Here is an 11158-nt window from a genome sequence, read left to right as displayed (position 1 = left end):
AGAAAACATTTAAGTTGCCCCTCCCCCCTAGAAGTCTAAATACGTCCCTGGGACGAAGGTCAATTATTCAAAACACGTACATGTACGTCAATATGTATGTTGTACGTCACACTGTTTCACATGAACGTACATACAAAATGCTCCCTTCGCCCTCCCCCCTCAAATACGCTATGGATGTCGGCTGTGATTCGGTATCTTCGCGAACCCGCCGACATTCGTAGGCGATCGGCTAAATATATCACGTCCGGTTGACAATCTATAAACATGGTTAATGTGTAACGTCAGCAATGATCATATCATCAACTTTTCGAACTCCATCACGGTACCCCGTGTGCATCGGTTTCACGTCTTTTTTTTTACGTACGACGGATATATATATATATATATAAAAGGCACTGAATCACACGATTACAAATAGTTTTATGTATTAACCAGCTGGCTATGTACACAAAATCAATATCATATAACCCATAGTGAGTGTTTTCAACGAGTGTAAAACAAGTACGAAATATTATTGAACGTTCATTGTGTTAACAAGACAACATAACGGAAACACTGTGGACGGAAAGAGAATAAAAGAAAAAAAAAACAATCAAGAAACGAGGAATTCGCGACACCATCACGCATCGTATCATTGACCACGCTCAAGACCTACTCGTACAGTTGATAATACTACGTGATATCCTGAATCGTGATGGCGAACCATTTGGAGAGCATTTCAACCACCAAGGATGACGGCCAAAAGTGCAGGCTTTACGTGGGCAACCTGCCGAAGGTGAAGATGGAAAAAGAGATATTCGATGAAGTGAGCCGCATAACGCGCGGTCATCTGATGCGTGTGATCACGTACAAGATCTTCGAAGACCCGTCGATGCACCGGGGCTTCTGTTTCCTGGACTAAGGGTCGGTGGTCGCGGCTACAGACGCTAAGCAGGCTCTGTCGAAACAAAAGGTTTTCGGGTGCAAGACGAAGGTGGACTGGGCCGACCCGGAACCGCAGGTTGACGCGGACACGATGGCTAAGGTACGCATACTGTTCATCAAGCAGTACGGTGGAGTGCTGGACGAACGCGTGCTGGCCAAGATGTTTGGCCGGTACGGGGTCGTGGAGCGAGTGAAGAACTTAAAGAACTACGCGTTCGTGCACTTTGAGCGGCGTGAGGATGCGCAGTTGGCCATGGACGCACTGGACTGCTCTTCGGGCGTGTGCCTCGACGTCGCGTGGGCCAAGCCGCCGGTGGACAAGAAAACGCGACAGCGGATGTTGCGTAACCGGGAACGCAGTGTACGGAAATCTGCGGTCGCGGTTATGAGTCAACCGGTTCGCTACGCCCCGCGGCCACCGGGACGCGCTCCCGGAGCCAAAAGACGCGTCGGCCCCGCCCCCACCGCCGCAGCCTATACCAAGTACGACCATCACGGTTACGACTTTAGACTCCGGCAACCGTGTAACCAGTGCACCCCCTTCTCCACGTTGAGCATTCCAGTGGCCGAGGCTACGTCCGACAAGCGCAACAGCGACAGTGCACGCCGGTGCAGCGCGAACGAGTGCAAAGTGGTATGTCACAATGATGGAAGAAGGGTTGCAAGAAAACGTCGAACAAGAAACTGTTAAACTTTTTCGACTGAATTTCCACGAGCTACGCCAAAAACGGTTGACGTCACCGTAATGTTGTCTAGCCGTTAACGATGTTTATATGAATCAATCTTTTTTTAATGTTAAAATCCCGTATTTACAGAAAATAAAAATAAAAATGAAAAAAAAGTTGTTTTAAATAATTTAATTAAAATGACGCGAGTGTTCAAACAATTGAAACATGAATTATTGCGTTTTCAAACGTATTTTGAAGTGACCACTGGTCGATATCATGGCACCCGGATACGGAAAGCGCAACGGATCACAACGTGCGTAAACGACGTTTACGTGAAATCCGATTAGACACAATATTTCACTATAGCGCTACAGCACGAGTTACAACTAGAATTACAATTCTAAGAGAAACTACGATCCTCCTACCAGAAACTGTTAACTTAAAACAACCAATGTAGGCAGGACCGTATTTAGGAATTTAACACCAGGGGCAACAATAAAAAACGCTTCATTATACTAAATACAAATTTCTGCGGATTGAAAAAGATTTTTCTGAAGAACAATTCGCTGCTGGTGTACACAAAAACATTCTAAGTCCAATGTCAACATAAGGATAGATTGTTTGTAAATCTTTGGATCTATCGACAGTACTTGACCGTTACCGAGTATGTGTGTGTGTGTGTGTGTGTGTGTGTGTGTGTGTATGTGTGTGTATGTGTCGTGACGCCGTGATTGGGGATATATATTTTTTTGAGATACACTTTTTATTTTGTAAAGAAGTTTCACTTTAAAAATATTAGATCATTAAATATTGAAAATATAAAAAATTAGCCACCCTCTCATATTCAGCCACCCGGGGCTACAGCACCCTGTAGCTCCCCCATAAATACGGCCCTGAGTGTAGGGCTCCGCACTTACATACTATCGTATAAAACACATTTTAAATTCTGGGTGAAACGAAAAACATATTGACTTTACAACAATGTGTTATATTTTGTAGATGTAATACTATTATGAGCAAAGTGCGTCTCATATAAATAATCCAATTTAATCAAAATGATAAAATGTTTTTCAGTTATATTAGTGACAAAAAATAAAAATAAAACATTTTTATAGATTACTCATTAGCACTTAGCGTATTTGAGTTGTGGCCATGGGGGGGGGGGGGGGAATTAATTTTTCTTCTATAAAAACTTAAAAATAATTTACAGTTCATTACCTACAGCTCATGTTTTTGTTATAATGATAACATATTAAAACGATAGACTAGTAATTTATATTCTTATTTATTTATTCATTATATTTTTTAAATAAATCAATTTATTATATTTATATAATAAATAACATTTTCGAACCGTATCGTTACTATTTAAACTACCCGATGAAATGTACTGAAGACGACCAAACCGGATTGGTGCGTTTATAAACGAAAAAATGTTATAATTTTAAAACTCGTAATATGTTAAACGAACGAGTTTCGATACACGCAGTTAAGTACGAGATTTTATTTGTTTTTTAATTTTTGAAAATCCTTCACCGATTATTCCACGTGTCTGAATAAGTAGGTACGTACCTCTACAATAGCTCGAATAGGTTTGGATTAATTTCACTGACATAATTATTCAATGTGAAAACATTTCGTCTAATGAATATTATAATTAAAATTATAACGCGAGGGTTGGTGTGAAGTATATTATTATTATCACGAGGAGAACGCGAATTACTATTAGATGAACACCTGTCTCATTTTTGAACAGGCGGCAACGGACAGTTTTAAATTATGGTTCGGTATGCTTATTAACTTGTCATTAACAACGTCGTTCTATTCAATTAGAACGGACACTTGAGGTTAAACGTTCCATTGCAAATGAACACTCCCAGACGACGTTTCATTAATATCGTTTCCGATGGTGTGCACTTATTCCTGCGGTATACAAACTATTGCCTACGGATAGATGTTATGCATTATGGTACGCGATACGCGATTATTCCGCGACTTGCTAGCACTCGCGTGAACGATGCCGTAACAATATTACGAAAAATTGGGTTTCGGGACAATAAATTAAATGGTATAAGAGCAGTTGAATAACGTTACCTCGTCAAGGATTCGTTGAAACGTTTCCATTTCTTTTTTCTCGCATCCTAGAATCTTTCCACTGGATTCCGTACCACGATGTTACCATTGCGTCCATAATATAAAAAGATGATTTTTCTCTTCCGTTGACGCGAAAATGAGTATGGTATTCAACTGCGTTTGACGATGACTTCATATGCTATGTCGGCAAACAGTGTATAAATCCATTATCACAATATTATTGTCATCGGCTCGTTCCAAACGTTGTTAGACTGATGATCGACGATTGGAAACTGATCGCATAACCTTATCTCATTCCAAATTGTAGACGTGTTGGTTGGTATAACGAACTTATCAACATGATCCATTACTTTTTAATACACTCTATTGATTTTATATAAAAAAAAAAAAAAAATGAAACCAGTCATTTCATCGGGAATTCAAAATTGTGTCCCCTATCCATCGCGGAATGTTTTCTGCGGCATCCGTTTCTGACTGAAATTGATCGGATCCGATAGATCGATGGTTGTTCGTCTTCATTGTAGTTCCGACTCAAGCGCGATCATGAAAATCCATAAAACGATCGTGTATACCGCATATTGCAACGGTAAGCGGTCAGCGGCCGTCGGGTCATGTAGTCAACATAACTATCGTTAAAATGTATTGATTACATTGTTAAAACTATTTTCAAAACAATCGGTATTTCGGAGGGGAGGGAATGATTGAGTATTTCATTCCATTCAGCCGAGTTGGATGTATAGTTGTCTCGTCGTAGCCAGACAAATTGTTTTCTTATCGGGGCCTCGTTTGTTCATCATTCCGACGTTTCAAACTTCTACAGAAATCACTTGTCGACCCATGTGGTCACACGCAGCAGCACACGTGTTCCGCAGTATATCGTTTTGCCTCTCCTCCCTCCAAGATGATGATCTCGATCGCGGACCACGTGTACATGGAAAAAATTTGCACACGTCACCGGCGGACCGATGAGACTCGGACGATCGCTAGTGCACGTCGAAGACAGTGTTCTGCTCATACCGTGCACGCGTGCAGTATCTCCCGTCGCGAAAAAATGTCAACGAGTGTTCTACCGTCGCATCATGAATACGCCCGTCCGACCGGAATCGGATGGATCGCCATTCGAAAACCTGTCCCGATTGGCGTCCGACGGATGACAGTTGCACGCATTGCAAACATGTACTATGGCCAGAGGTGGGGATTCATCTCCGAGTGTCATATTTTAGAGGGTGTAATTTTTGTAATTATTAACAACTAATTTATTATTTTTAACTTTTTTAAATATTGATATTAGGTTAAAACTCAATATGTATAATTGTATATTAATTATTAGAAAAAAATTCTCAAGAAGAGTACTTGATTATTAGTCTATGATAGAGCGCAATTTTTATATTTTCCCCGGGCGTAAAAATTCCTAGTTCCACCTCTGACTATGGCTCACATCGCGCTACAATACATACGGTCATTGGTAAAAGGGTTGAAAACACGTACGAACCAATGTCGAATTTGAACGTTGTCGTTCGTCAATACGAACACGGAGGACTGGATTGATGTACGCTCGAGTCGGACGCGTACACATGCGTACACAGGACACCGAATATTACTATCGTATACCCAAACGGATGGATATGATTAGATCGTGGTCGGTGCGGGAAATATTTACAGCGACGGTTCAGGATGATTTTTTTTCGATTACCTCTAGCGGAGACCACGTTCGATAAAGTTCGTCGACGTGCAGTGGATATTAGAATAGCAGTACGACATCGCAGGATACACTTGATCGGTGGCGCTACCGGAATTTATTTTTTAGAAGAGGGGAATTGTAAGTTTGTAAATAATACAAATTCGGTTAAAGTTAACGGTTCAAACGCGGTGAACCGTAACTTCGTACTTCTTGATTTCCGCGGGACTTTGGGAGCGGTTGTCGTCGGAAACGACCGGGACACCGATGAAACGTTATTGTTCGACTGGTCACAGGGACGGGGAGGGCAGAAAAATGGTAGCGCGTATCCATAACGTCACATCATGCATGCGAATAAACACAGTTTCGATGAACAGACGCTCTTTTATTAATATTTCACGTCGTTTGCGTTGTGACGGCCGGTCGACGGTGTTCACAATAAACGTTTTCGAACGTCACTTGGTCGTCTGCCATCGAAGTGTCACATCTCGTACGCGCGCCGCCAACAAAGTCGTTAACACGTCTTCCCGGACCGTCATGACGCATAGTCCGAACGGACCTCCGAACGACGTAATAATAGTAGGCGCACTCGTATTTTTGACTCTGAAATCGAATATACAACACGTTATGTGATATTTAATTTTTCATGGAGAACATAGCGCTCGCGCGGCGCTCTCTTCGGGGGATGGAAAAAATAAAAACAAAATAATATATATATATATATAGATTTATTCTCGTCGCACGCACGACTTTTTGCGCGTTCGGGAGAGCTCAACCATCGCGCTCCTCCGAACGTCTTTCACGGCTGTCACGAGCAGTGAAGATTTTTTCATCGGGGTAAATCCAATGTATACCAACAAGGGTAAAAAATAAAACCGCATGATATGGGCATACTCGGTTCGGTTTGCGTGGGCAATATTTAGTTCATCATAACTTTAGAATATGGATTAACGATTAATACGATTTGATTTCGTCGTATCTATGGCATGGTGTTCTTCAAAATTATTAAAAATCATTAGTTAAACCAGTGGTTCCCAAAGTGTGCGCCGTGGCGCCCTGGTATGCCACGATGTCTGTATAGGGGCGCCGCGCCATCATGAAATAATATCTGTTCCAAAATTGTCCGTATGATTAGCCATGTTAGGAGACTTGGAGAAGGGCGCCCTGAAAAAGCCTTGAATTAAAAAGGGCGCCGTGAGTCGAAAAAGTTTGGGAAGCACTGAGTTAAACCTTTATGGAATTTTGTTGGTTTAATTGAACTAATATTGAGAGCAATAGAAAATGTAAATAATAAATAAAGCAATAAACTCGTTTCTTTCTTTTCCTGATTCGACAACAATAATTTCAGTTTTTGACTAAAAGTGAAGTTTTCCCTCAAAGAAAAAATCACGATTTTGAACAAAGAAAAAGTAATTTTCTTCGCGCTATTAATATAATAAACTTTCTATATAAAAAATGTTGATGTTTTTGAACTACGTTCGGTTCATATGGCCAACCACATAAATGCGAACACATGGGTTTGGTGCCAACGTGTCCACGTCAAGTGAAATCCTCTGTATTGCAAAACATTCTATCTTACAACAATAACAATAATACACTCAGCACTCATTAAGTCACTCACCCGTCTAAAAAAGTTCTGGTGACACTGTTCGCAGATCAAAAACGCAAACGAACGATTGTGGCAATCGTCGATCAGAGTTGTCCCGGTTGACTAACGTGCCTTGTGGTTGATACATCTGAAACGTACGCAATACAAAGACAGACATGGACGTCATCGTAATGCGTACGTAACATGGGAGCTCACAAGAAATTCATAAGGGGGGGGGGGGAATAATTAAATCGAATACCAAAAAGTATATTAAAAAATGTATTCTTATCAAACAATAAAATATGTTAGAATTATACGCACTTTAGTTGCTATTAAATAAAAACTGGTCTTCGCAGTTGTTCAATTGCATACCTTGTTATTAACTGTTAAATTAATTTTTTCCAAGGGGGGAGGAAATGCCCCGTCTTGTCCCCCCCTCTGGGCGTCCATTTTCGTGTCATATGGTGTTGGACATCGTGTAGCGCGGTCAACTCGATTGCGAGACAGCAGCAGTTACGCCTCGTTTGATTTAATGACTTACTATTTTATTTTTTTGTCTTTTCTTGATCGTTCCGACGATCGCGTTGCCGGAATGATGGAAACGAATAATTAAACGTCGGAACGACCGTAAATCATTCGGAAGGGTCTGGCCGAGTCACAGCTACGTAATATGCGCTCGACGGACGAGTGGTGAGACGAAGGAACGACCAACGACGTAGCAGTTCTAAAAATACGCGAACGATTTAACCGATTTGTACACGACCACTCGTATGAGTCGGCCATAGACACTGCGTGTACCCTGAACGCGGTCGAAACCGACATTTGTTTGCCGTAGTTGCGTGCGACACGAAGTCAGGTGCGACAAATACGTTCGACCGAAGCCCTACGAAATGCGCTGCCGTGTCGTAGGCTTTTAAATGTTACACCACTGCGGTGGCAGATCGCGTCCTGCAAAAATTGTTTTCTACTACTACTTTTCGAATCTCGGTGGCCTCGGAATGTTTATTTTATTTGGAACGTTATTTAAAAATGTATTTGTATCTGTACACGATTCAGTCGTCTATGATAAAAATTCTACTCTTCTTCCATCGTTTATAACTGTTTTTCGAAATCAATTGTATATTTATTTCAAGTTTATAAAACAGTTCATCTGTGTCAATGACCTATCACCGTACCACCCTCAAATCTTGCATCAGGTTGTATATTGTTCATTATTTTGGTTTCTTATGTAAATTTATATCCAAAAATCTTATTCTTTTATTTTTCCTGGTCGATAATACATTTGCAACACCTTTTTTTAATTTGTTCCATTTTAAGATTTAGTTGTTTTATTTAAATCTAACATTCGTGTCATAGTACGCCGTGGAACTATAGCAACACAGATATCTGTTTACAGTCACCTGAGGTGGTAGATTGAAATTCATTTGTCGTTATCGACTGTCGACTGTTGTTAGTTTAGATAAAAACCAAATAAAAATCAAACTTTGTCTGGTTATAGCCCAATATTAAATCGAGATGGTCAGCAACGTGATGAAAATGAACTTGACTGACGAAGAGGTCGAATCCATCGGGACCGGATTCTCGTCGAGGTATTACGACGCGCTGGCGGGCGAGCCGAACCGGTCGGCTTTGCGGCGGTTTTACAACGACAGGTCGAAGTACGTGGTCATGCAGCGCGGACGTCCGGATTACGAGATGAAGAGTCTTTTGCTCATTGGACGGTTCGTGAAGCGGATGGGGTATAGCGAGTGTACGGTGACCATCCGATCGGTGATCACCGCAGTTCGCCCGACGGCGGAGCTCGTGGTCTTGTCGGTCGGCGAGCTGTTATACCCCGGGAACATGGTCCCGCGGAAATTTACTCAGTCGTTCGTTATCAAACGCGTTCCGTGGACCGCAGCCGAATATCAGATCGTAGAAATGGTGTTCAGGTACGATAACGATACCGTGGACCATCGGATTCCTATAGCGGTTAACGGCACACCAGTCGTGGCCGGTCCGAAACGAAACGACACTGCCGTGGTTTCCGACGAGAAAGCCACAGGAAAGCTTAAGTGCACGCCGGCGAATCGTGTTGGAAAATCGAACGTTACTGGTGGAAAATCGATGACCAGCACGGTTCCTGTTGTCGGTTCACTTGCCGCCAACGGAAAAGTCGATGGCAAATCGTGTAGCTCGCGATCTACTCACTCGAGAAAACTCGCCCTGGTGACAGTTTCGGTTACGGGAAACCCGATTATGAAAGTGAAACCCGTCATGAAGGTTAACCTATCATCAAAAGGTGCGCAGAGTCTTATCGCACAAATGTATTGTGAAAATCGCACGCGTCTACGTAACGCGTAAATACTGTTTTTGTTCCAGACGTGTCGAAGAAGCAAGAGTCTACGAACAACGTACTACAACCTATTAAGTCGGGAAGACCTGCTCCCGGTCGTAGGATAACTTTTATTTTTACCAACCGGTTTAGCTCTCTGGTGGTGGACGACGATTTTCCATTGGGTGTCCAAGAGAAACCCATACGCCGTGAGTATATTCAATATGTGATTTAATACAGTTGAACCGCCAACACGTACAAATATTCACTAATAACCGAAAGCTTCGTTTGAATCTAAAAATAATGTAACTCCCATTTATATATAAATAACTATAAAAACGTAAATAAATAAATAAATATGAAATTATATCGGCTATTCTTAGAGACCGGAGAAGCACTGGAAGAGTTCAATTATGGCCAGTCGGAAAAATCCAAGTGTACGAATACCGCTGCAGAGAGCGATGCATTGAGAAAGCATCGGGTTCCAGAGCAGCAAACTGGTATGGAAAAATTAACGAAGAACATTAAGAGTACGTTGTCGGTTGATACGTTGAAGGATTCTCCACAAAAACCGCTAAAGAATATTCGTTCGGCCGTCGCGTCGTTCGACCGTGTCAATAAGTTAGCAAAACGCGACGAATTGTTGGTACTCAAACCCGCTGTGAAAACGGTCCGTGCCGCGGTTCGCAAAGTATCGAGCGTAGAAAAGGAAGGTAAGAGTAGCAAAGACATTGTCGGTACTGAAACGGTGCACCGGAATTCGCAAATTCGCAAACGCGACATACAATCGTGTATACGGAAATAATAAAACACCTATTGCAATAATTTATTTTTGGAATTTCAGACCATCCGATGGATCCTCTTGTACCGTTGGTTAAGGATCGAGGCACTTCGACCGAAACCAAACGAAAGTCAAAGAAATCCAGGAGGAATCGTAAAAAAACTGTCGCGGCAATGGCGGCATTGTCGATGGTTAGAAGTTTTGATGAACAAGTGGTGGCGGGATCCATCAACATTTTTTGAACGTTTATGAAAGTAATCGTTTGCCCGATGTGTTTTAACATCACCTTCAGTCACCTAAAATAGTAAAACCGATGGTCACCAAATTCAATGACAATTGGAAGCGGTCCGGTCCATCGACGCATTTCAGTTCGAGTAATATCAATTAATAATTCACTTGGAACGATTTTTTTTTCTGTTAAAAATAAATCTTATACCCATAGAGATACGGGTATATTTATTATTTTCTATGCACATTAACATCTGCTTCAAAATTTCATTACGGTTTCAATGTTCGGATTGATATTAGTAAATCGATAATCGACAAAATGTCAGGTCTATGCGAAGATTGTCTATATGATTTACGTGAGGCTATCCGTAATCCTAGTATATAATTGAAAAATACAATTAATGATTTTGATTAATCCGGCCTTTTTACATTTAATTTAGAAGGCCCCGTGACGAGAAAAATGTTGAGGAGCAATGCGTTATATGAGACGGCAAACGTATTTACCCAAACGGTGCTCAAGGTACATGTGAATACTGTTTAAACGAGTGTTTCGGTAAAAAAAAAAAAGGACCGAACATTGCCGGTCCGCGACGAAAAGAACTGCGCAGACGCGTACTGTTAGATGTATACATATTATATACGGTTCCCGGTTTTTGCTTGAATCGCCATAGATCAAAGGGTTTTCGTTTCGTTTTTTCTCTCCTCGGAAAGGTCCCCCGCACACACTGCCGTGTCTCTTAGCCGCTGCTGCTGCTGCTCGTCCCTTGAGTTATGGGGCCCCAAGGAGGTCGGACTTAACTATAATTAACGACGCTATAAAAGTCACGACGCTAATTTGCAGCCGGTACACGCCTCGTGTACTGCGAGCGGACGGACGAAGAGA

At 41.8% G+C, this 11158-nt stretch overlaps 1 protein-coding gene across 2 annotated transcripts; it reads left to right on the top strand.

The window, feature by feature from the left end:
* Window positions 1-7752: 7752 nt before the first annotated feature.
* LOC112681586 lies at window positions 7753-10574 on the top strand. Of its 2 annotated transcripts, none has more exons than XM_025551832.1 (5): window positions 7753-7808; window positions 8451-9233; window positions 9314-9475; window positions 9650-9979; window positions 10111-10574. In XM_025551832.1, the coding sequence occupies exons 2-5, from the start codon at window positions 8468-8470 to the stop codon at window positions 10287-10289; spliced, it is 1437 nt and encodes a 478-aa protein (XP_025407617.1). In that variant the 5' UTR covers window positions 7753-7808; window positions 8451-8467; the 3' UTR covers window positions 10290-10574. The 2 variants fall into 2 exon arrangements, with proteins under 2 accessions (XP_025407617.1, XP_025407616.1); XM_025551831.1 differs by having other exon boundaries at window positions 7763-8357.
* Window positions 10575-11158: the final 584 nt, after the last annotated feature.

The sequence above is a fragment of the Sipha flava genome, unplaced genomic scaffold, assembly GCF_003268045.1.
Source record: "Sipha flava isolate LNK unplaced genomic scaffold, YSA_version1 192_pilon_pilon, whole genome shotgun sequence".
Classification (NCBI taxonomy): domain Eukaryota; kingdom Metazoa; phylum Arthropoda; class Insecta; order Hemiptera; family Aphididae; genus Sipha; species Sipha flava.
Note: the sequence above shows the minus strand (reverse complement) of the source record. Positions and strands in the feature narration are given on the sequence as shown.